Here is a 23,545-nt window from a genome sequence, read left to right on the forward strand (position 1 = left end):
CAGGCTCCGGTTCCCTCTGCAGCACCGGTACTTGCTGTGGGGCTCCAGCTGCCCACTCCAGGGCTCCAGCTGCCCACCCCGAGGCTCTGCCCACCCCCCCGGAGCTCTGGCTGCCCACCCCAAGGCTCTGCCCACCCCCTGGGGCTCCAGCTGCCCACCCCAAGGCTCTGCCCACCCCCTCCCCCGAGGCTCCAGCTGCCCACCCCGAGGCTCTGCCCCCCCCGTGGGGCTCCGGCTGCCCACCCCAGGGCACCCGCCTGTCTGTGGCCCGTGAGGAGCATCTCCCAGCTGATGCCAAAGGATTCCTCGAAGATGCCTCACTGCAGCCAGGACCGGAGGTGCGGGGTGGGGTGCGGGGTTCCCTGGGTGGCCGCGGGAACCAGCTGAGGGGCTGAGCTGGGGACCATGGGCTGGAGGGCTCCTGGCTCCCGGCTGCAGCCCCTGGGGGGGATGCTGTGGCTGGTCAGGGTGGGCTTGCACCCCAGGTGCCCATGCATGGGGAGCACCACATCCCACTGGGCACAAGGGTTGACTGCTCCCTGGGACCACAGGGTGCTCTGGGTGCCCAAACGAGGGTCCTGCAAGAACCCTGGCTGCTGGGACCCCCGCTTGGCTACTCGGCTGGTGCTCTCAGAAGGGCCTTTTCCTGCAAGCATGGCCTTGGGCAGAGCACACCGAGCCGTAGTGCTGCTGAGCACCTCAGGAAGGAACCGAGTCCAGCCCGGAGTCCGACTGTCTCGTACTTTCTCCATGATTGGACTGACAGGAATCCAGAGTGAGTCATAAATTCCCCAAGACCCTCAGGGGACAAAGCAAAACCAGTAGCAAAAAGGACATCTCCAGGTCCTTGTGTCCTGCCAGGCAGCTCCCTGGTGGCAGCTGAGGATGCTATGGGGTGCTGTCAGCAGAGCTGGCCCCTTCCCATTCCCGTTGCAGCTTCTGGCCTCCCCCCCTGCAGCCGATAAGGGCTCGTGTGCGGAAGCGAGACTGGCAACAGCCCAAGTCCTTCGAGCCCCCTCCCACCTCCTTCCTGAAACTCCGCTCGGCGTGCCAAGTGTTGCTCTCAGCACTGCGGGGTCACAGCTCACTGCGTCCCTCTGAAGTTGGCATCTCCCCCCTCTCGGCATGTCCTCACCAGCTAGTGCTGCCCCTGCTCCGGGAAGTGCCAGGCTCTTGCACACGTGGGGGGGAGTCAAGGTGGAGGGGGGCAAAGTCCAGCTGGGGCACCTTGGACCCACGTGGCTGCGGGCGGCAGCGCCAGGGGCTGGCACGCATGCCTGCCCTGCCCTTGCCACTGCTGCCTACGGCTGCTCTGCTGGGGGGGGGAACAGTTCCCAGCACCCAGGTCCTACTGCACGGAGTCGTGGGAAGAGCCCGGAGCCTGGTGGACTGTTGCTGGATGCCCCACGCACGGGTTCTACTGAGCTGCACACATTGCACCATGCCGCCATCCTGGTGGGGTGCAGAGGGAGCACCCCCGGTGATGTGCAACCCCGTGGCAAGGTGAAGACACCGCTGTGGCAGAGATGCATCCTCCAAACCCACCCTGGAAGTCTGCCCGGCCGGCTGGGAGAGCTGGGGCAGCACTGTGATGGCACAGCTCACCCATGCGCGGCTTTCCAGGTGCTGCCGTGTCCTGGCTCCCCCTTCAAAGCAGCCCCGGGACCATATCCAAGCTGGATCTTGGCACTGGGGGCAGCTGAGGTTCCCCAGGAATCACATGCCAGGCAATCGGTGGGGCCGAGGGACTGGAGTCACCCCAAGACCCCCGTCCCAGCAGGCTGGGACAATTCTGGAGGCAGTGGGGCCGGTGCAGCTGGGCAGTGGGGTGCTGGCCCGGCAGAGCCCGGAGCTCCGGGAAGAGCCAGGAGCCGGTTTGCTGGCAAGATGCAGCCAGGAAAGGCAGGGACTGACCTGCGGCGAGCCCTGGCTTCCTCCTCAGCCAGCACCAGGCAGGGCGGTGCGGAAAGGGCCCCCCCTCCCCCGCCCCCCTGATGTCTGCAGACTGGGGGACGTGTCCCCATGGGGTGCCAGCAAGCAGGGATGGGGTGAAGGCTTTACTGTCCCTTGAGGGGGTTGTGGTCTCTTGGGGAAGGGGGCTCACAGCCTCCCCTCCCCTCGGATGGCCCTGGGACCATCACAGTGTCATCCCCGTTTGGGGACACATCGTGACACTTCTGAAGAAGCAGATGGGACATGACACCCCCCTCCCCCCTGCCAGCCCTGGGCTCTAAAAGCAGGGCACGGGCCCCTCCGCAGTGGCATCAGGCCTGAAGCCCCCAGGCTGGGGAGGGCAATCGAGCCAGAGCTGGGGTCCTGCTCACATTCTGGGGGGCTGCTATGGCTCAAGGGGAGCCTGAGGGGGACGCACACAGGGAGGTGGCCGGACGCCCATGTCCCCTGGCCGCGGCGCTGGGCGGCAGGGCTGGAGTGCCACCTCTCGGGAGAGCCGGGAGAGAGACAGCAGGCAGGCAGGCAGCCTCTACTCCAAATTTTAATGAAACAAATAAGTTAATAATTTAATCAAGTGAGGTAACTAACGCTGGCTGGGCAGGTCTGCGGGGACCAGCCAGCTCCGGGGAGGGTCCTACGGGTTAGTTCCTGTGCGTGGCTGCGGGCAAAGCTGTCGCATGCACCCTCGCCCCACAGCCGGGCACCCACGGCACCCACGCACCAACCCACCACCTGCCCACCCACGGCACCCAGCCATCCCCTTGCTGCCCCACGGCCGAGCCGGGGGGGGGCAGGCACCCCTGGGGCGAGGAGAGGGGACCAGGGTGGTGCAGGAGCAGCAGGGAGGCTGCAAGCGGCTCCGGCATGGCCCGCGCTGGCCACATGCACTAACGAGGCAAGAAAAACGAGCACGACTGGGGGTACCCGCTGCCAGGAGCAGAGGCACAGGGGGGCTTGGGAAAGGGGGTTGCAAATCCCACGATCCGAAGCCCAGAGAGGGGCTGCACTGGCAGTGAGGGGATCGGTGGGTCCCTGCCAGCCCAGGTCAGATCCCGGGGCTGTGACGATGCAGCTGTCACCGCCAAGCCCCACAGGGCACCGGGACCCCCAGGACCCCCGGCTGTGCAGGAGCAGGAGCCAGCCCCAGCTCAGCAAACTTTGGCACTACCACAGTCGCTTCCAGCCTGGCTCAGCCCAGCGCTGTGGGACTGGAGACCAGTCGCAGGGCTGGGGTTGGGGCAGCGAAGGGGAGTGGGACAGCACGGGAGCTGCCATGGCTCTGCTGCAAGTGGCATGCAATGAGGCATGGCCAACACCACTCCGTCCCCACCGGGCAGTCACTCCCTCAAGCCCGGCCCGTGCTCCCTGGACCAGAGAGGGGATGGGGAGATGGGGAGGGACAAACTGAGCACCACAGGACCCAGCAGGGAAGAAATCCTCTAAGCAAAAGCGGAGCCTGGGACACAAGAGGGATGCACCTTGGGGACCGCTGTCCCCATTGCCCGTGCCTGCATCCCTCCCTCCTCCACAGCCCCAGCCCAGCCCCTGGGCCACCCTCGCGCAGAGGTTTGTCACCCAGCCCCAAGCTCCCAGGGCACCCAGGTGGGCCCCCATGGGTAGCAGGATCCAGCCCTCAGTGCTGGTAGGGGGGTTTGCTTATTGCCTAAGTCCCCACGGGTTGCTCTTCCCGGGGGTGTTGCATATTAAGACATTATTGCATAAATATATATATATATATTCTATATATATATTGCCCTGGGAGCATGCACGGGCAGGCAGAAGGCTCTGCTGTGCTTCTAGAAGTGCAGGTGCAGCAGCAGCGCTGCGAGCAGGGGAAAAACCCAGGCAGAGGAGGGTGAGGGGGGACAGACCCCCCCCACTCCCCAGCCTGGGGGGCGCCTGCCGCTGCCCTGACCCAGTGCTGTAGCTGAAACCGCACTGGGTCATGCCCCAATGCCCCTGCTCGGCACTGGCAGCGGGAGGGAGAGGAGCCTTGCATAGCTGGCGGTGGCCCCGGCTTGGCTCCGGGGGACCAGGCAGGACCCCACTGGGGAGCTGGACAGGTCCTGAGGGCTGGGGCTGGGGGTACGACCCAAACCCCAGGGGATGGGGCCAGCCTGGAGCATCCCCACCATGGCTGGGGAGCACGCAAGGCCCCAGGAACTGGGGGGCTCTCACCCCGCCGGAAGGGCAGGAGCATGGTCTGGCCATGCCGCAGTGCCACGGGCTCCCACCCCAGCCCCAGAGCTGGCATTTTGCTGCAGCCGTGCCCCCCGCAAAGGAAGACTTGGTTCAAGTAACACGGTGAAGGACGTGGCTAGACAGGGCTGGGTGATGCCCTGCTGCCCCCCATCCCAGCATCCCGTCCCACCGGCTGCACGCTGGCAGGATCCGTCCCGCTGCCTCCCCACTCAGTCCATGTTGGCGCTTGCCGACCTGGAGATGTTGAGGGTCTGGGCAGAGACCGAGATGTCCTCGTGGTCCACGGGGCTGTGGTAGTCGGAGGTGATGTCGGGCTCACAGGGCGGCACCTGCACGGCAGCCAGGCTGAAGGAGTTTGTGGAGCCCTTGCGGAGGCACTGGGAGTAGAGCCCGAGCAGCAGGTCCAGCTTGTGCTCGATGGACTGCACCTGCAACGGCAGGCAGGGCTGAGCGGGTCCCCCCCCACGGGACCCGGGGGTCCCCGCTCCCCCATCCCGCAGATGGGACAGTGACACGCTCCCCGAGGGCCGTCCCCTCCTGACCTGCCTCTCCACTTTGACCACACGCCCCATCATGCTGAGCTCGTCCACCAGCTCTGTCTCCAGCGCCGGCTTCTCCCCCTTCTCCCGTATCTTCCTGTCCACAGTCAGGGCCCCTCTGCCCACGATCTGGTCCACGCTGGCAGGGAGGGAAGGGACACAACCTGTCACTCCCAGTGGACCAGACAGCATGTGAGACCACAAGGGATGGGGACGGGGCTCTGGGAACGTGTCCTACCCGTCGTGATGGGCCAGCACCCGCCCCCATAGGCATGGCTAGCAGTGGAAGACCCAGGGTGGCCCAGAGCCCCCCATCACCATCAGGGCAGCTCACCGTGTCTGCAGGCTCTTGATCCTGCCCAGCATGTCCAGGTGGCCAGCTGAGTACTGCTCAATGACATCCTTGACATCGTAGGGTCGCAAGGTCTCCTTGAACTTCCTCTTGGCCACCAGGAACTTCAGGATCCTGCAGGGACATCTGGGCTGGCTGCAGGGCACTGGGAAGACCGAGGTGCCCAGGGGGCTATGCACCCGCAGGGTGAGCAGGGGGTGCGTGCAAAGCACCAGGGTCCGGATCACTGTCCCCATGGGTGGCTGAGCCAGGAGCTGTCCCTTCTCCCTGCCTGGCTCGGCCACCACCATGGGCTGGACTGGGGCTCTCCAGACACATCCACTCATCCCCAAGGGCCAAGAGCTGCAGAGGAGCTGGGGATGGCAGGATGTATGCTGGGGGATGCAGGAGGGGATGATCTCACCTGACAGCTCGGATTAGGGTCTTCACCGGTGGCATGATGTCCTCAAAGGTCAGGTCACAGTGGGAACTCTTCTCCTCACCACTGTCCTCCAGCGGGCAGTCAGCTGTGGGTGCCAAGAGTGGGTAGGTGGCAGAGACTGAGGGCTGTCACCCTGTGCCCTGCAAAACACCTGCAGCCCCCCAGCATGACCCCCCAGCCAGACCCAGACCCCGCCGACCAGGCTTACCTTCAACCGGGGTCCGTGGCTTGAGCCTCAGGGATGCGCGGAAGCGGGTCCGGTCATTGAAGCTCCAGCTCTTCTGCACCTTGGTGGGGCTGGAGGCCTCGGGGATGTCCTCGGTGCTGGGGGAGCGGTGCAGGGGGGGGCCCAGGTGCTGCCGGCCCCGGCTGCCCTGCCGCTGCGAGCTGCTCAGCCGGATGCGCTCCTTGATGCCCATCTTGTTGCTGTGTGGGAGAGCAGGGTGGGCAGCATCAGAGGCAAGCAGGCTCTGGGGGGGACAGGGATGGGGACAGGGCAGGGAGCAGACCCCCAGTGCAGGCACACACGGTGCCCACCGCAGTGGGGATGAGGACGGGGCTGGCTGTGCCGAGCTCACGGAGAGCCACTGGCATGCAACGGGCATGAGCCAGGCCAGCAGCAGGCGGTACCACGAGCCCCTGCAGGAGCAGCTCTGGGGTTACTCCTTTCAACATCTTTCCCCCACCCCCTAAGGGCAGAGAAAAGAGGAGACAGACAGACAAGGAGAGCAGGGAGGCAGGTACGGCGGCAGGGAGGACACAGGGTAGAGCCACCGGCACAGCAACCACTGGCCCCACAGGGAACATGGGGCATCCTGGGGCACTCAGACAGGTCCCTTCATCCTCCTCCTCCAGGCTGCACCACCTAACTCAGGCTCACGGAGCAGCCCCCCTCCTGCCCTAACACAAGCTCTGCTCCTGACACCAGCTGCTCCACTGGGTTGGAGGGGGAAACAACAGGCATCGTTTATGTAGGACCTACACAAACCCACCATTTGGTGCTGCCTAACGTGGGGCCACAGCATCCCCGGGACACGCAAGGAGGCCAAGCAGACGCACAGCATCACAAGCAGAGGAAGCCGAAGCAGCAGAGGACACGGAGCAAACCCCACACCTGATGCACAATAGGGTCCCCGAGCCCCCAGTGCTGAGGGGACCCCCCAGCTTTCCTGGGCCAGGAGTCACAGGGCAAGGCAGGGGCACAGGCAGGGCACCAGGTGAGGGGGTCCCGGGCAGGCAGGGTGCCACAAGCCCCTGCAGCAGGCACCAGGATGGGGAGGGCTGCATCCCAGGGGATCAGGCTGCAGGACAGACATGGGATGGGGTTTGTCCAGGTGCCTCAGTTTGCCGTTGTTGGATTTGCTGGGCTGGGCTCATCCATGCTGCACAGAGGGGGAAACTGAGGCAGGGGACAGCTGGCTCAGCCCAGGCCATGCGGACCCCCTTGCCCTGTGGGAGGATCACCCTCCAGCCTTCACCCCCTCTGCCCCACAGGCAGCAGGCAGGGACAGGCAGGCGGCCAGGACGCAGTACCTCCGTCTCCACGTGCCCCACATCCGCAAGAGCCTCCTCTTACCACTAAAGATCGGGCTGGAGGGTCAGGGCAGAGACACAGGAGAAAACGAGAGTTAGCCCATGGCTGGGAGGGAGAGGAGCATCCCGGGCCACCATGTCCCCGACCCCCCGGGCATGCCCGCACCCCCGTGCATGGGTGCAGGGTCCCTGCCCGCGGCCGGTGAGCATCTCCCGCTGCACCAGCCCTGGCCATGGTCCCCACTTTCGCTGTGGAGGCAAAAAGCACAAGTAAAGTTGTTTGTGTAGGTCCTGCATAAACACTAACACCTGCCCTGTGGAGGGAAGTCCGGTTTCTCAGTGATGGAGCTCCGGAAAAAGCGATTTGGTGATGGCACAGTGCCCAGCAGCTGTGTGCTCTGCAAACCCCCGGCCCCTGCCCGCTCGCTGCGGCCACTGCCGGGGGCGAACGTTACCTGAGGCGTAAGCACTTGTGGGGTGGTACGTCCTCCTCCTTCCAGCTTGGGGGTGAATGGGGGGCACAGAAGGTTTGGGGGTAGGTTGGAAGGATGAAGAGGAGGAGGGTGAGCAGGAGGTAGGTTGGAGGGATGGAGAGGAGGAGGGTGAGCAGGAGAAGGGAGAAGAGAGAGAAGATGAGATGTTATGAGAGCTGATGCTTGTGGAGAAGATGAGGGGAGGCTCAGGCTCCCCATCAGGGTGGGATGGACAGGGGGTTGCAGTCCCTCCCCTGCCAGCTCCTGGCTGTTTACCAGGAAACCAAGCCCAGGCTGGTGCTGCTGCAGGGAGGAGCCCCCCAGGCTCATACTCACCTCGGGGCTGGTGGGGGGAGCAGGTCCCCCTTAGCCTCGCGCCCGCAGCAGGGCAGCCGCAGCCCCACGGCTCGGCACATCCCCTCGCAGCGCCAGACCTCCTGCAGCCCTTTCTCCGGCATCACAGGGGAAACTGAGGCACGATGCCCCGGAGCAGCAGTGCCGCCACTCCCCACCTAACCCTGACGCTGGGGCCCCTGGGCAGCAGACCAGCAGCTGTGTGTGGTGGCATGCTGGCATCTCCAGGATGCTCTTCAGCCAGAGGGACCGGGGACGTGGTGCAGAGCAGCTGCCGCCAGCGGCACAGCAGCCTCAAACCCTCTTGTCTCTTCTCGTTGGCACTTGGGCAGCTCAGCATCTCCACTTCCCACTGCAGGCACGGGAAGCCTGTCTCAGAGTGCAGGAACCGGGTTTTGCTCCTTGCCTGGCTCTCCAGCAGGGCCACACAGCTCCAGCCCCACCGGGCTTGCAGCGCTGCTTTTGCAGGGCCACTTTCAGCCACGCTTGGCTACCCCAGGCAAGGTCTCGGCGCTGTGGCCGCATCAAAAAGGGCAGCGAGGTGGAGCTGCATGTTGCAAGAGGCTTCAGGATGGTACCACAGACCAGAATCCATCCACAGGGACCAGGCGGGCCAGCAGCCAGCAGCAGAGAAGGATCAGTGCCCTGGCACAGTGCTGAGTGGGGAGAGGAGCTGGGGGCTGCCCCGCTGGGGTCCAGTCTGGTGGTGACGGGCACCACGGTGGCATCGCAGGTGGACACAGATGAGCAGAGAGAGGACAGAGAGGAGGGAGAATGTGGGGCTGTGGGGCTGCACCCTCCTACCTTTCCCCTGAACAAGCGGCGGGGTTGATGCTTTTCTGGCCAGGGGTGAAGGAGTGATAAGGCGGTGGGGCTCCGTCAGGCAATTTTTTCACCTCTGAATTCCTAAATCCTCCGTTGCGGACTCGGTGTAAATGCTCAAACATTAGGACCAGCTCTCTGAGGTTGGGGTTAAATAAAAACATGGAGAAATTAAGCTTTCCAAAGCAAATGAGATGAGCAAACCAAGGCTGAGCAGAGCTGGGTCCTCCTCTGTGCAACCAAAGCAAAACAAGAAGGAAAAACCAGCAGGTTTCTTTCGAAAGACAGCTCAACAGCTCCAGCCAGCGCTGCCGGCAGCGGGTGCTGCTGACACCCGGGAGTGACGGTGCTGGGGCGGTGGTGCTGGGAAAGGGTCCCACAGAAGCTGGCCACCAGTAGAGGGGTTAGACCGTGCTGGGAAGGATGGGTCAGGCCAGGGACAGGCAGGACAACCACGCTTGCTACGGGGTGGGGACAGGGGGACCTGCCACCATCTGGTCTGAGGGTCTGGGCACAGCTGGAGCAGCCAGGAGGGGAAAGCTCAGACCCAGCAGGGATGGAGCCTGGCCCTATCTCAGCTCCCTGCTGCAGGAGAGATGGCTCCTAGCACAGCAGGAGGGGTCGGCAGAGCCCCCACCCCGCGATGCCCATGCTGGGTGAGCCCAGCACTGCACTCGGTGACACATGAGCAGCCGGATCTCCTCAGCCAGGGACCAGAGGGACCCGCTGTTAAGAGCCCTGTCTTTGAAAAAATAAAAGAGTGAAAGAGAACAACGAGTTTGTCACTGCAAAGGAAGACATGGCTGCAGCAGGGGCAGGACACGCAGGCAGAGGCAGGCAGGAGGGCAGGACTGTGGCACACCACGCCACCGGCATGAGGACCACATGGCAAACCCTGGTGTGATGGGAACCAACAAGGCATCCAGAAAAGCTTCCGAGAATCTTCGATCCACCTGTAGCGGCAACATCCCAGAGGCCACAGGAGGGGCAAGCGCTGCAGGGATGGGGCATGGGGCTCCCCACTGGACCCCCCCCACCTGGGTCCATCCTGCCACTGTGCTCAGAGCCGGCTCCTGGCCAGCTGCAGTGCCATCGCCCCAGGCACGAGGTCCCTGCAGCTGGTGGCACCATCATCCTCTTCCCTGCGGCGGTGCTGGAGGAAGGCTATGGATGGGGCGAGAGGGGGCAGGGTGGGATGGGTGCCCGGTGCTGTGGGCTGGGGTGATGGTGAGGATGGAGGAGGGTGTTGGGCATTTTGGCAGATGCTGTGCTGGCGCTCCAGCATCCCAGGGCTGAGCAGGGCATCCAGGATGCTCAACCCCACTGGGCCCTCAGCGGCTTCACGTGGACCCCCATGGCAGGGGCTGCCCAGACTGCTCGTCAGCCCAGGGCCCCACAAGGACCCCCCAGGTCCCCCACAGCCCTCGCCTGCACCTTGCCTACCTGAAGGCGGGCAGGAGGCTGTCGTAGTAACACCACGTGGCTGTCAGGTACGAACGGCTGATGTCCGTCGAGTACAGGCGCCAGGCAGCCTGCAGGGCAGCGAGAGCCCGGAGACATCAGGATTAGCCCCTGGGGGGTCAGGAGGCAAGACAACCCCCCCACACGCTGGCCCTCTCCACCGCCCTTGGCCACCATGGGCAGAGTGTGGCCCAAAGGAGGCAGCTGCCAGATGTGGGGTCAGGCGTTTGGGTCCTGCCCGCAGCAGGCAGGGACAGGCAGGCAGGGGGGACAGCGGAGCATCCCTGGGAAGGGATGGGGCAGGAGACGCCAGCCCTGCACTACCTGGATCAGGTTTGCTGCTGGAGACCGTCTCTTCTCAAAGTGTTTCTGCCGATGCTGCTCTTGCACTTTGAGGGCGAAGCCAGAGCCCAGGATGCCCTGGGGACAGGAGGGGACGGGGTCTGTGAGTGCTGGCCACACTGCCACCACCAGCCAGCAGAGACGAGGACCGCCCCACCACAGGGGTGGATTTGGCCCCTTTGCCCCCATTTCCACAGGGCAGGAGGAGCAGGGAGACCCTCCTGGGTCCTACTCACGGCGGGCAGTGCGAAGAAGGAGATGCCGAGCAGGGCGAAGCCAGCCGCCAGCATCCGTCCCAGCCATGTCTGCGGTGTCTTGTCCCCGTAGCCGATGGTGGTGAGGGTGACCTGCCCAGGGGCAGAGCAGGGAGAGGCCTGGAGGGAGCTCCCCCGCCGTGGCCCCATCTCACCCTCCTCGTCCCCTCCCGGGGCTGGGGGGCCACGGTGGCCAAGCTTACCGTGCCCCACCATAGGGAGTCGGCGTAGGTGGCGAACTGGGCATTGGCATCCTTCTCAGCCAGGTAGACAAGGAAGGAGGCGAAGATGAGCACCAGGAAGCCAATGTACCAGGCGGTGATGAGCTCCTGATGGGGCACGGGGGGTGAGAGGGGCTTGGGGGAGCAGGGGGAGGGGGTGGGGGGCCAAGCCAGGACCCCACATCCTCACCTTGCTGTGGGCATAGACAACAGAGCCCAGCAGCTTCCAGGTGCCGCCGCGACGGTCCATGCGCACCATGCGCAGGATCTGCAGGAAGCGCATGCTGCGCAGTGCCGAGGTGGCGAAGATGTTGCCCTGGGTGCCGGCAGCGATGACAGCCACCGAAGCGATGAAGACGATGAAATCTAGGGGACAGCGAGGGTGAGGGGTATGGGCTTTTCTTTAAGATCTGTGGCATGGGTGACACGGCAAGTCCCCAATCTCCGTGCTCCCCGCAACCCCCCCCTCCCATACCTATAACGCAGAAGGGTTTCCTGGCAAAGCGGAAGCGTCCCCTCCAGCCCCGGTAGCGGCAGCAGCAGCCGGCCGCCCAGACGCGGATGATGTACTCCATGCCGAACACCACGATCATGACAAACTCCTGCCGGGGGGGAGAGAAGGGGCAGGAGGGTGAGGTGGGGAGGGCAGGGGCAGGACAGCGCGGGGGACTCAGCTGGGTGGACGGCTTTGGGGTGGGGGTGCAACATGACATTCTGGTGCTGATGATGGTGCAAGGGGGAGCATGGTGTCCCCCCAGGGCCACCGCCCCAACACAGCCCTGGCTGAAGTCAGCCATCCTGGGGGAATCAGGGCAGCGAGACAGGAGCCACAGTCGTCGAGCCTGTCTGAGCAGCCCGGCTCTCCTACCTGTGCCAAGCTCACACCGAGCTGGGTCCTTTTCCTCCGCCGTCAGCATTGTCCTCCTACCTCTCACACAAACAAGCCCCCGTTCTGCTTACTTGCGGGAAAGTCACAAGGACCTTCCCAAATTAGTCTCCATCACTCGGAAGAACTCCAGCATCAGCTGTTTCTGACAGTTTGGGGGAAAGTTGCCTTTTTTAGCCCCTCCTGCCCTGCCTTTTCCAGTGGCTGTGGTGATGGGCCACCCCGTGCTACGAGGACACCTGCAGCTGCGGGGCCACCCTGAAGCTTCTCCCCAAGGTGCTGGAGAGGCTGCCATCGTTAACACCGACCATCGATAGTGACATCTGGGCTGGGGAAGGGGTCAGAAGGGTTTTTCCCATTATCTTGTCCGAGTTTCTTAAGGTGTAATGTGGGAGGGGAAGCCCCAGTAACAGCCCTGCTCCCCGCTTACCAGGATGAAGAGGCACTCGTTGGCCAGTTTCTGGTGCTCCTGGATGGTGGAGAAGACCGACAGCACCAGGCAGCTGAAGACGAGGAGGAATCTGGAACAAGAGCGTGCTGGCATGGGCACTGGGGCTAGGTGTGGGGGGAGCCCAGCCTGCAGTGGGGCTAGCCGGGGGGGAGCCCAGCCTGCAGTGCTGTCTCCCACTCGCAGCCTGACCCCCGCCTGCTGTGGCTGAGCCACTGGGGACACACTTTGCCCCTAGATGGTGGCATGGAGCAGCGTGGGAGTGCGGGAGCTGCTGCCCGTGGGTGTGGGGGCAGGGCTGTCCCCAGAGCCTGCCTGCCCCGAGGCTGCCCATGGCACTGGGATGCCCAGCGCTGGTAGCACCTCCCCGGGCCGGGGCACCGAGCCCATGTGGGACCCCTCCGTTCCCTGCACATCCCTCTGGGCTTTCTGCCCAGCCTCAGGCAGGGCCCGGGGTCACATATTGCCCCCCAAGCCCCGTGCCCAGAGGGCACATCACTCCCACTGGTCCCCTCAGTGATGGGGACCAGCGCCGCGTGGCACCCATGTGCCAGCCCAGGCTGGTGGCACAGCACGTTCCCGGGCTGCCCACAGGCACTGAGGAGGAGGACCAGGCTTCAGCGGCCATGGGGCTCAGTGCCAGGCTCTGCTGCAGCCCTGCAGCCTCTGCCCGGGTAAAACAACTGCTAATTAAAGGCAGGGAGTGAGACAGAGGGTCCCATACTGCAGCAGGGTGCTGCTCCTGCTGCAGAAAGGGGACCAGAACTTCTCCTGAGCGTCCCCAGCATCACCGCCACCGTGGGGACCTGCTGGGGACACAGGGGCCACCTGGGAACAGCCTACCCGGGGGAGAGTTAACAGGGAGATGCTCTGGGGCTACTTGTCCCCAGAGATGGATTAAAACACGAGGGGCTTTGGCCCATTTAAAATAAGGAGGGGGGAAAAAAATAGAAGCTGAAGCAAATGAAACTCCAAAAATACATTTTTTCCCCTGATCCAGCGATTCTAAAAATGGAAAGCGGAGGGCTTGTGCCACTGGCCCACGTGATGGTGTGCAAAGGGCCACTGCTCCGCCAGAGCCAGCTCTGTACCAGCACAGGGGGTCCGGGCACCCACAGACCCACGGGCACTGCGGCCCCACCGCGCCGCGGGGAGGCACCACGGGGGCAGCCAGGCTGAGGCCAGCAGTGTGAGCGAGGTGGCCCAGGCACCCTGTCCCTGAGCTGGTGGGCACCCATCTGGCTCCCCCAGCACCATCCCCCCATGGGGAGCAATGCCTGAGGGACCTGTCAGTGATGCTCCAGAGAGCCGGGGGGGCTCAGCTTGGGAGATGCTGCCTAATACCTGCTTGGAAGGACTTTCCCGTCTCTTCTTGTGGCTGATGCAGAACTGTACCAGCCGAACCGGCTGTTCAGGCTGGCCGAGGAGTGAAACCAGAGCTGACCCGCAGGGAGGCACTGAGTGATGCAGGGCAGAGGGGATGATGCTCTGTGCCCTCTGCAGAACCACCTGGCACAGACCCTGAGTGCTGGGGGTGGGGGGAGCTGAGGGTCCCCCCAAGGCTGAGCATGGCCCAGGGCCACACGAACCCACCCACCGAACCCACAGTTTGTGCTGTGTAGGGCTGGGGGCTCTGCAGCCCTGATCATGGCATGGGGGGACTGCCAAGTCCCACAGTGGGGCAAGGCAGATAGCACCCAGCCTAAAGGGGACAGGTAGGTCCCCTTCCCCAAAACTGCTGGGAGGGGAAACTGGACATGGGACTGATGGCAGAGAAACCCCAGGGAATGGGAGAAGGGCTGGATCCAGTGCAGGGAGAAGGGAGAACCGGAGCCACACACCACATGCCAGCTACAAGAATGAAGGGGCCGGGGGTGTTGCAGCCTCGCCACAGCCGTGCCCTCACTGCGGAGGATGATGCTCCTCTCCCAGGCACTCCCCATCTTCAAGGCAGAAGGCTGGAGCCAGTTCCTTCTCCCTCTGAATTATTAATCAAGCCCCTTTCCTCCAACACAGCAGTTCTGCCATTAACTCCTCCAGCACAGCTGGCAGCACAGCCGGGCACAGCGGTACCCCCATCCTGCCCGTACCAGTACGGAGCAGGCACCGAGCAGGTCGCCGGCCTCCTGGCCACAGCCTTGGCCTGAGGAGCAAAACAAGACCTGGTGGAGCAGCCCAGGGCAGAGCCCTTCTGCTTCGTGCATCATCGGCAATAAAGATTATACAATCAGGATTTAGCAGGCAATTACACGGGCAGTGAAGCACAAAGCAGAGGAGAAGGCAGAAACCTCCCAGCCTGCTAAGATTTGTGCCTCTCGCTCCGTCCAAGGAGTGGGGAGGGGGATCTGTGGTGCCTGGGCACACACTGTTCCCGTGGGGACACGCTGTGGGTGGCCCTGCCTCGAGCAGCAACAAGTCTCGGTGCCTCTGCACCCAGCTGGAGCCCCACTCGTCACCCGTCCCCACAGCAGCACCGCCAGCAACGTCGCTGGTCAGTAAAGCTGTGCCACTGGGGCGGCGATGGAAACCTGCACCCCTGGGGTGGGTACGCCTCCCGCCAGGAATCCCACAGGATTTGGTGAAGGATATGGGCATGCGAGGCCCCATAGGGCTGGCTGGGAGAGAAACTTTCTGGGAACACATCACCTGCTAGGAATTAACTTGTAAAGCCTTGGGCAAACGCCCCGTCCCGCTGCCGGCAGTGCCTAAGCGGCTTAGGGAAAGGGTCAGATGCCTGAAGGCAGCTCAACCAGCCAGGATCCAGCCATCCCCCCCCCCCCCCCGCCCCCCCAGTCCTCCCTCTGGGGCACAAATACTGCTCTCAGCAGCTCTGCCCCGCACCAAGGGCTTAGCCAGCCTCCATCACACACTGCCTGGTGCTGGCAGTGCCAGGCTCCCCACCGGCGCACTCCCCCCGAAATCACTGTGCTTCCCACCCACCAAGTGGGGCCAATAGAAAAAAAGGGGGGGGGGGGGGGAGTGCTGCCCGGGAAAATGGGGATGGGGCAGAGATGGTGGGGCAGGAGCCTTGCTGCCCCCCCGCTCCCCTGCACCAGGGTCCTGCAGGATGGAGGGAGCAGATGCAGTTGCTGAGCTGGTGCATCAGCTCTCCCCAAGAAACTTGCCATCGCCAGCCCCCACCAGCTGGCAGCCCCCTCCCCGAGGGGCTCCCACCGTGGCCCACACACCTCGCTGCCTACACACATCCCTGCGCCAGAGGGGACGTGCCACCGGCAGCCTGGGCACAGGGACGGGACCCCTCCGGCTGCTCTCACCCCTGCAGAAGCAAAGCCTGCCCGCAGGAACACGCCTCCCCAAAATGATAATTAAAACCCGGCGGGGGGTCCGGCTCGGAGAAGGCAAATCTCCTCACATTAATCTTCATTAGAGCGGACTTTGCCATATGCTCCTGCCCGCACCGGCAGCACGGTGCCGGTGGAGGAACAGGTGAGCCGGGAAAGCTGCTGAGCTTGGGGAAAGTGGGGCCAGGTCAGTGAGGAGTGGTGCTGGGCAAGGGGGCACCAGACAGCACCCAGTGCCCACCTGAACACCCCTGGGCAAACGGGCTGCACCCCGGTATAGCCCGGGCAAAGCCGTGGCATCCCGGAGCAGATGGGACAGTGATGCTCAGAGCCCGCGCGGTGGGGTGGCTGCATCCCCCAGCCCCAGCAAGCAGCCGGTGTCCAGGGTCCAAAGTGGGGGTGACGCTGGGCACCCCCGTGCCCTGGCAGGGCTGGCCCCTCACTCGCTTTGCTCCCCCCCTGCGAGGAAGCCCCAGGCTGGGGGCGCAGCCTTGCGCTGCCAGCCCGGCAATAACTCAGCGGAAGGAAAATAGCACACGCTGTACGATAAACAGCTGAGCCAGGGGACGAGCGAGCAAACAGCCTCTGCCGAGCGGCACGGCTGCCTTCCCCTGCCAAGGCTGGCCCCAGCACGGCGCTGGGCAGCGCTGGGTGCCCAGCCAGGCTGTACCCCCAAGCTGTGCCACCGTGGGAAATGGCTGTTTGGACCAAAACTGCCCAAGCCCAGCTCTGGTGGGGATGGGGACAGGGATGGGGACAGTGCTTCGCTCTCCAGCAGTGAGGTTCAGCTCCTCGAGCGCTGTCTGCAGCTGTATAAACAGCATGTCTTATAAATCCCCTGTCCCTCGCCCCAGCAACCCTTTAGGAGAGGTGGAGCAGGCAGCCTGTCTGCTCCGGGGGATATAAATAACCGGGGTGTAGTGGGCCTGTTTGCGTCCGTAACCATGGCAGGGTCCATCCCGCGCTGTGCTGCCCACAGCGCAAAAGAGCAGAGAAGCAGAAAAGCACCCAGCGTTTCCCCATGGCCAGGGAAACCAAATCTGGAGCCAGGAGCCAGCCAAGCCCCACCGGCACCGCAGACCCCAGCATGCGCTCAGAGCCCGGCCACGACCTGGTTGTCAGCACCAGGAGAGGAAAGGTGCTGCTGTGAGAGCCCTCCTCGCCCTCAGACCTGGGGGTCCTGGGGAGATGAAGGCAGGACAGGGTGTTCCCGGCACCTTGACACAGGCTAAAAGCAGGGCTGGGATGAGGAGCCTGCCTGCAGGCTGCACACCTCCTCGGTGGCACCCACGGCACGGACCCAGCAGCACCCACTGCAGCAGCTCCAGATGACATGCCGCAGCGCACAGGAGCCGATGGCCCCAACAGCTTTGTGCTTCGGTGAGCAGGAGCCAAAACCTGCAGCCAGCATCACCCATCACCCTTGCGCTGCACGTGCCCGCACCCCTGTGCCACCCACTGCCCCCCAGCACCCTGGCCCCGCAGTCCCCATGGGGAGCATGGTCACAAGGCTCCTGCGGAGGCTGCCAAGACGCTCACACGGAGCTGCCGAGATAGTTTTGCTCTTGAATCATCTGGCAAAGAGCTGGCTTAAGGGAGTGGGAAAAGAAAACCAGTGTGTTTTCAGATGGACCCGATGGGCCTTGCACCCCAGGAGAGGGATCAGGGCTGTCCCCACCCTCCAGCACTTGGGGACTCCCCGGGGGACCAGGGATCTTTGGGGCACAGGGACACAAGTGGCCTCAAGAAGCTGAGGCAGGCCGAGACCCCAAATGCGTTGCACGGGGGGCAGAAGCACCCACAGGCAGAGGGGACAGGTCTGGGTGCTCACTCGGCCCCACTCCAGCCCTCGCCCCCAGGATTGCTGCTTGGAGGGAACAAATAACCGAAATCTCTCCAGGGTGACCGAGCATCACCCCTGCACCCCCCAGCAGTGGGGCTTCCCCCCATCCTCACCATCGGGGCTGGCCAGTCTCAGGCACTCAAACTGGCACCTCCTGCTCTGGGCTGGGGTGGGGGTCCAATGGGACCAGCAAGAGAGGAGAGGAGGAAAAAAAAAAAAAAAAAGAAGAAAAATCAATGTACAGTTTCATGTTGCGCCAAAGTTGCTTAATTTTATGCCCCGGTGACACCACATCAGACTGGGGAAACTGCTGTGCCGGCTTCTCTTCCCACTGGCATTTCCCCCAAATGCAGCTCCCGTTTCAAGCCTGGGCAAGGTGAGGGGGGCAGCCCCGGGAGCAGAGCCCCCCTGCTCGAAGGGCACGGCTCCAGCGGGCACAGGCTCCCCGGCCCTTTTTATCCTGGCCATGTAGATAGGAAGCCACCCCAGCCCCTGTGGGAGATGCCAGCGACAGCAAATTAAGACTCCGGAGCTTAATAGAAGAGGTTTTTCCCAAGCAAGGGTAATGCAGGGAATGAAGCAATTTCCCTGCAAACCCTCCGGGGCTCCAGCCCATCGAATGGCCCCGGTGGGATGGCCAGGGCTTGGGCTGGAGCTGCTGCAGGCGCTGACCCCAGCACGGCGGGGAAAGCGCTTTCCCGCTTACCAAGTGGTGATGGAGGGATGCGGGGAGATCGGGGAGCACAGGAGAGCCACCTGCGCCACAGCAGGGCCGGGATGCAGCAGGGGTCCTGAGCCATCCTGCCCACCACCTGAACAGGACCTGAGCACAGAGGAGTGCCGGGAGAGCCCAGCTGTCAGCAGCCTGGTCTGTGGCCAGCAGCTGGCCGGTGCATGGGGGGGGACCCGCCAACTGCTGCCCTGTGCCCATCACCCCCCCAGCATCCCGCTGCCCCGAGCCAGCAGGGATTTCCCACGGCCCTGCGGCGCCTGGCCAGAGCCAGGGAGAGCCCGTCCCTGGCATCGCTCACCCAGTGCCAGGGCTGCCGCGGGGCGCTGCCGGGAGCTGCCACCCCTCTGCCCCCACAACGGACACGGGGACCCAACGCACGGCAAGGGATGGGCACCCCCCCGAGCCCTGCACTCCCCTCTCCGCCTCACCCCAGGCAGGTGGAGGGTGATGCTTTCACAAGGCAAATAAAACCTCAGCAGCACCTAACGGGGTGCTGCCAACGGCAGCAGGCAGGGGAGGCAGCTGGCTGGCCCGGCACGGGGACTGCTGGTTCAGGGAGGGGGTTGTAGGATGCTACCGGTGCTGTCGGCTCAGTCTTCCCTAATTTGCTCCAGGTCAGACTGTTCCTTATTAAAGCGTTCCTCTAGGAAATGGAAAAGAGCTGAGCTGAGCTTCTGGCGCACCCAGGAGCTCCATAACCACTGACACAAGGTCCCAGAGCCCGGCTTCCATGGAGGCAGCAGCACCGAGAGCCACTGGCCATGTGTGACGGGGGGGCTGGCAGATGGGGAGAGGGTGCCAGCGAGCCTGGCTGCAGGGACAAGCCGCAAAGAAGCTGGGAACAGCTGGAACTGGGAGCCTGGCCGGTGGAGCTCCAGGCTGCAGGAGACCCCTCAGGTGACAGGGAACGTGGCCACAGGGCCAGGCTGGCAGCGATGCCCACGCCAAGGGCAGAAGCCCACAGCAGCTCTGCCCAGAGCGCAGCTATCACCGACAGCCGCACACGACAAAAAGCAGGAGCTGGGTATGAGAGCAGCCTTCCCATTTGCTTAAGGGGAGATGGGAAAATGAAATATTTATTTTGCCTTCTGGTTCTAAAGCCTTTAAGTTAACGCTCTGGTCACACTCCCAGATTTGCTCTGTAAGCTCCAGGGCTAGAAATTCTCATTTCAAGAGGGCAAGGCAGAGCTTTGCAAGCCCGGCGAGCCAGCTGAGCCCAAGCGCGTGCCTCCACGGCCCTGCCACGGTCAGCACGGGGTTGGAGAGGACGGGGCCGGCCAGCCACCACCGCACAGCTCAGCCCCAGCTTTACACCCACACAGGCACCCACCCTCACACCGTCCCCTTCCTGCAAACGGGAGCTGGAGCACGGGATCCTGCAGGGACACCCAGCACGGGGGGCTCAAGGGATCTTGGCAGAGCCCAGCGGCAGCCCCAAGCCCCCCCAGCCCATCGGGCAGGGCTGCAGGCAGATGCCTGGCACGGCTCAGGGTCAGTGGTGCAGCCACCAAAGCATCCTGCAAGGTGGAACAGCACCAGCCCAGCCCCGAGCAGGCGCGGGGGGCAGGATGCTATTTGGGATAAATTTGCCGACAGAAAGAGATTGAACTTGTCCAATAAATGGTATCAGCTCAGCCCAGCTACATGCTCCCCGACACTGACTGCTCAGGGGAGGGAAGCGCCTCGCTTCTCAGCGGGTATTTCCATTTTAGCAGTTTTCAGCCCTGTCTCGGAGCCAGGGCTGCTCGGGGGGAGGCAGCACGCAGCCGTGACTCAGTCCTGTGACCAGCACTGCCCCAACCTTGGGCCATGGGCTCCATCTCCCCCCTGCCTCCATCTCCCCCCCAAACAGGGGTAACACCTTCCTCCTCTTTTTTTTTAAAACCCCCTCAGGTATTGAGGCACATGAATCATCCCCGAGAACTTCACTACCCCAGCACTGCAACAGCTTAGCGGCTCCCATCTGCTGCAGGAGAGGAAAATAAAACCCACCAAACGCAACTTGGAAGAAGCCAGAAATTCGCAATATTTACAGGAAAGTCCGCACAGAACAGTCATCCACACCTTGCACCCACTGCAGCATCTCCCCACAGGATGCAGGGGGTCCCTGGCAGGACTGCCTGCCTTGTAGCACACCTCAGCCGTCAAACTAAGCCAGCAAGCGAACATTAAACGCTTAATTAAGATGATTTGCTCCTGCTACCGACTGCTGTGCATCTTGCCCACGCAGGGCAAAGCCCAGCTCCTGAGAGCTGGGGAGGGAACTGGGGCTCGGTGGGCTCCGCAAGGGGAGCTGCTTGGTCCGATGCGGTTGTTTCTGGGGCAAAACGTGCGCAGGTCTGGAGGAAGAATTGGTGGAGGACACTCGGGCGCACGCGTCTCAGCCATGGGACGAGTAGGGGCATCTCTCTTCCAGCGCCTGGCTAGTGCCTATGCAAAAAAGCCTGATCCCCCTCCCCTAGCAGGAGGTTTTGGCTGCCATCACCAGTTCCTTGCAGGAAAAGCTCTTTCGAGGGCAGTATTTGCAGCGTAGGTATTATTGCCGAAGCACACTGCGGAGGTGTCGCAGGCGTTACAAATGGGCCTCGGGCTCCTCTCCCAGCTCCCCTGGGAGATCAGGTGCCCTCTTATCCAGTGACAAATTCATCCTGCCACCTCAATGTGCTAACTTAGGCAAGACCCACTTTCCTGCCTCTTAACGAGCTCTAGCTCACACACCCCACTAACAACTCAGCACGGCATTACTGCTCCCGAGTGCGGAGAGAGAGGCAGGTTTTTGGCTCACGCTCTCGGTGAGGGTCTGTGCCCAGCACGGTGGGGCACGGTGCACACGCCTGGCACACACGGGGCAGAAAAAAGAACCTCCTTCCTCATGGCTGCAGCCGGCCAGGGAGCGGTGGTGTCCCAGCTGTCCCAGCCGCACAGCTGGAGCAGAGTGGGGGTCCTGGGTTGGGGTACCCAGAACAACCCCCCAGCACGGAGCCTCCCTCTCTCCCTGCAGCCCCCGGGTGCGTTACGGGCACCGCAGCCCCGTTACAGCCCTCCCAGGGCTGTATTACAACCCCCAGGGGCTGGATTTGTTCTCCTCAGCCTCCAGCTGAGCCCGCACGTCTTGGAGAAGCTTCCGCTTTGCAGAAGCCATGGGATGCCCAGGTCTGGCGAGGAGAGCCGGAGCAGCACCGTGCTGCCTAGAGAGCCGCAGTGAGCCAGGGCAGGGAGCAGACATGCACCTGGGAGCATCCCCAGCTCCATCGCTGGAGAGGGATGTGGTAGAGCTGGGCATCGACAGCAGCCGTGACCCAGGAACGGGCACAGCTCCCAGGGTACAGCTGCCGGCTTGCACAAGAACACCCACTCCCCACTTTCTTTCCCCCATCCCATCCAGGTGTGGCTCCGGGGGTGCTGGGCTGGCACTCCTGCTGCGTCCCACCACTGCTACAGGTACAGCACAGGATAGGGTCCCCATCACCCCTGCAGGGCTCCCCACAGGCTCTCAGAGACCCCTGCTGCACCCCAGGCCCACACAGTGAGGGGCTGTGCCATGTCCTGTGCCAGGCTCCTTGCCGGTGCCCTGGGCAAGGGCTCACTGGCCCTGGGCCACCCCGGGACCCTGTCCCATCGCCCGGGGACACGCTCAGCCTCCTCGCACCGCAGCCTGGCGCGAATCCGCCACCGGCCTCAGCCCCCGATGCTCGCCAGCCCCCCGCCACTCGCCAGATGGGAGCTCCCTGCTTGCCAGCGCCACGGGGTCACTTGCCAGCCCCGGGCTCCGCCGCTCGCCAGCCCCCCGGGGCTCCCCACTCGCCGGCCACTGGTCCCGCCGGCCGCCAGCCCCGGGCTCCGCCGCTCGCCCCCGCAACGCGCTGCTCCTATCGCACCGGCCCCGCTGCCGGGACCGGCCCCGCCGCAACCGCCCCCCGCCAACCCCTCAGGGAGAAACTTCCCCGGTGGAGCCCGGGCTCGCCCCGAGGGGGGCTGCCCCGCGGGTCCCCGCTGCTCCCCGCGCCCTCCCCCCGCTCCGGCAGGCACCGGCAGCGCCCGGCCCCCGCCCGCCCCCCCGGCCCCCCCGGAGCAGCCGCCCCCCGCGCCCCCGGTACTCACATGAAGACGTGGTAGACGAAGGCCCACCCGCGGGGCCGCTCCAGCACGTTGTAGAGGCAGTTCTGCAGGCGGCGGCGGCAGCAGCGCGGCGGCCCGGCGGGGCGGGCGGCGGCCCCGGGACGCGGCCCCGCCAGCAGCCCCCGGCGACGGGGCGGGGGGGTCCCGCCGGGCGGCTCCGCGCCCTCGGTGCGCACCGCCGTCAGCGCCGCCGCCATGGCCCGGCGCCCCCCTCAGCGCTCCGCCGCCCGCCGCATGGCCCCGCCGCCGCGGGACCCCCGGGCCCGCTCCCCGCTGCCACCTGCCTTTAGCTGCCCGCCGCCGCCGCCGGGCCCTCCCCCGCCGCCGCCCCGCCGGGGCCGGCCCGCCCCGCCGTACCTGGCCCCCGCCCCCGGGGCTCCGCCGGGGTGGGAGCCGGGCACGCACACGCGCCCGTAGCAGCCCCCGGGGGGTGGAGGGGCAGGGGTGCCGGCTGCCCCGCCGTCAGCCCCCGGCCCGGCTCGGGGGGTCTTCCCCACCAGGTCCCTGGGGACCGGGAGCTCCCGCTGCGCACAGCAGCGGGCAGGGAGTGCCCGGACCATGGGCTGTGCGGCATCCCACAGGCGAGCATCCCGGGTCACGGGGTGTGCAGCATCCCACAGGTGAGCATCCTGGACCACGGGGTGTGGAGCATCCTGCAAGCGAGCATCCCAAACCACGGGTACAGAGCACCCCACGAGCAAGCATCTCAAACCATGGGGTACAGAGCACCCTGCCAGTGAGCATCCCGAACCACAGACAGGGCATCCCGCCAGCAAGCATCCCAAACCACAGACAGGGCATCCTGCCAGCAAGCATCCCAAACCACAGAGTATGGAGCATCCCACGAGTGAGCATCTCAAACTATGGGGTACAGAGCATCCCGCCAGCGAGCATCCCGAACCACAGACAGGGCATCCCGCCAGCAAGCATCCCAAACCACAGAGTATGGAGCATCCCACGAGTGAGCATCTCAAACCATGGGGTACAGAGCACCCTGCCAGTGAGCATCCCGAACCACAGACAGGGCATCCCGCCAGCAAACGTCCCAAACCACAGACGGCATCCCACCAGCAAACATCCCAAACCATAGACAGGGCATCCAACAAGTGAGCATCCCGAACCACAGAGGACGGAGCATCCCGCGAACGAGCATCCCATGAGTGAGCATCCTGAACCGCGGGGTATGGAGCATCCTGGGCACAAGCCTCCCAGACCTCACGGGATCGAGCATCTCTGGAGCTGCCCCCGGCCACCAGGCTCGCAGCATCCCAGGCACGAGCTTCCCAA

The 23,545-nt window shown here is 64.4% G+C and overlaps 1 protein-coding gene across 3 annotated transcripts; it reads right to left on the reverse strand.

Moving 5' to 3' along the window:
- Positions 1 to 169: 169 nt before the first annotated feature.
- KCNQ4 (potassium voltage-gated channel subfamily Q member 4) lies at positions 170 to 23,310 on the reverse strand. Of its 3 annotated transcripts, XM_080379374.1 has the most exons (15): positions 22,241 to 23,310; positions 12,244 to 12,334; positions 11,403 to 11,529; positions 11,118 to 11,293; positions 10,910 to 11,035; positions 10,689 to 10,799; positions 10,435 to 10,530; positions 10,093 to 10,181; positions 8,632 to 8,787; positions 7,456 to 7,500; positions 5,676 to 5,893; positions 5,450 to 5,552; positions 5,029 to 5,160; positions 4,698 to 4,833; positions 170 to 4,583 (listed from the first exon to the last, which is right to left on the reverse strand). In XM_080379374.1, exons 1-15 carry the CDS (start codon positions 22,453 to 22,455, stop codon positions 4,365 to 4,367), a joined length of 2,040 nt encoding a protein of 679 aa, XP_080235500.1. In that variant the 5' UTR covers positions 22,456 to 23,310; the 3' UTR covers positions 170 to 4,364. The 3 variants fall into 3 exon arrangements, with proteins under 3 accessions (XP_080235500.1, XP_080235501.1, XP_080235499.1); XM_080379375.1 differs by lacking the exon at positions 7,456 to 7,500; XM_080379373.1 differs by lacking the exon at positions 22,241 to 23,310 and having other exon boundaries at positions 11,403 to 12,345.
- Positions 23,311 to 23,545: the final 235 nt, after the last annotated feature.

The sequence above is a fragment of the Falco punctatus genome, assembly GCF_963210335.1.
Source record: "Falco punctatus genome assembly, chromosome: 3".
In the NCBI taxonomy this organism is placed as follows: Eukaryota; Metazoa; Chordata; class Aves; order Falconiformes; family Falconidae; genus Falco; species Falco punctatus.

What these genes read in the sequence shown, in the direction of transcription:
- KCNQ4 (XM_080379373.1), bottom strand. Translation starts at nt 11,844, where the DNA reads ATGCTGACGGCGGAGGAAAAGGACCCAGCTCGGTGTGAGCTTGGCACA. An exon ending in CCTTCTTCGCACTGCCCGCC is followed by an intron (nt 10,531 to 10,688) that starts GTGAGTAGGACC and finishes TCCTGTCCCCAG; the next exon opens with GGCATCCTGGGCTCTGGCTT. An exon ending in TGGTCAAAGTGGAGAGGCAG is followed by an intron (nt 4,584 to 4,697) that starts GTCAGGAGGGGA and finishes CTGCCGTTGCAG; the next exon opens with GTGCAGTCCATCGAGCACAA.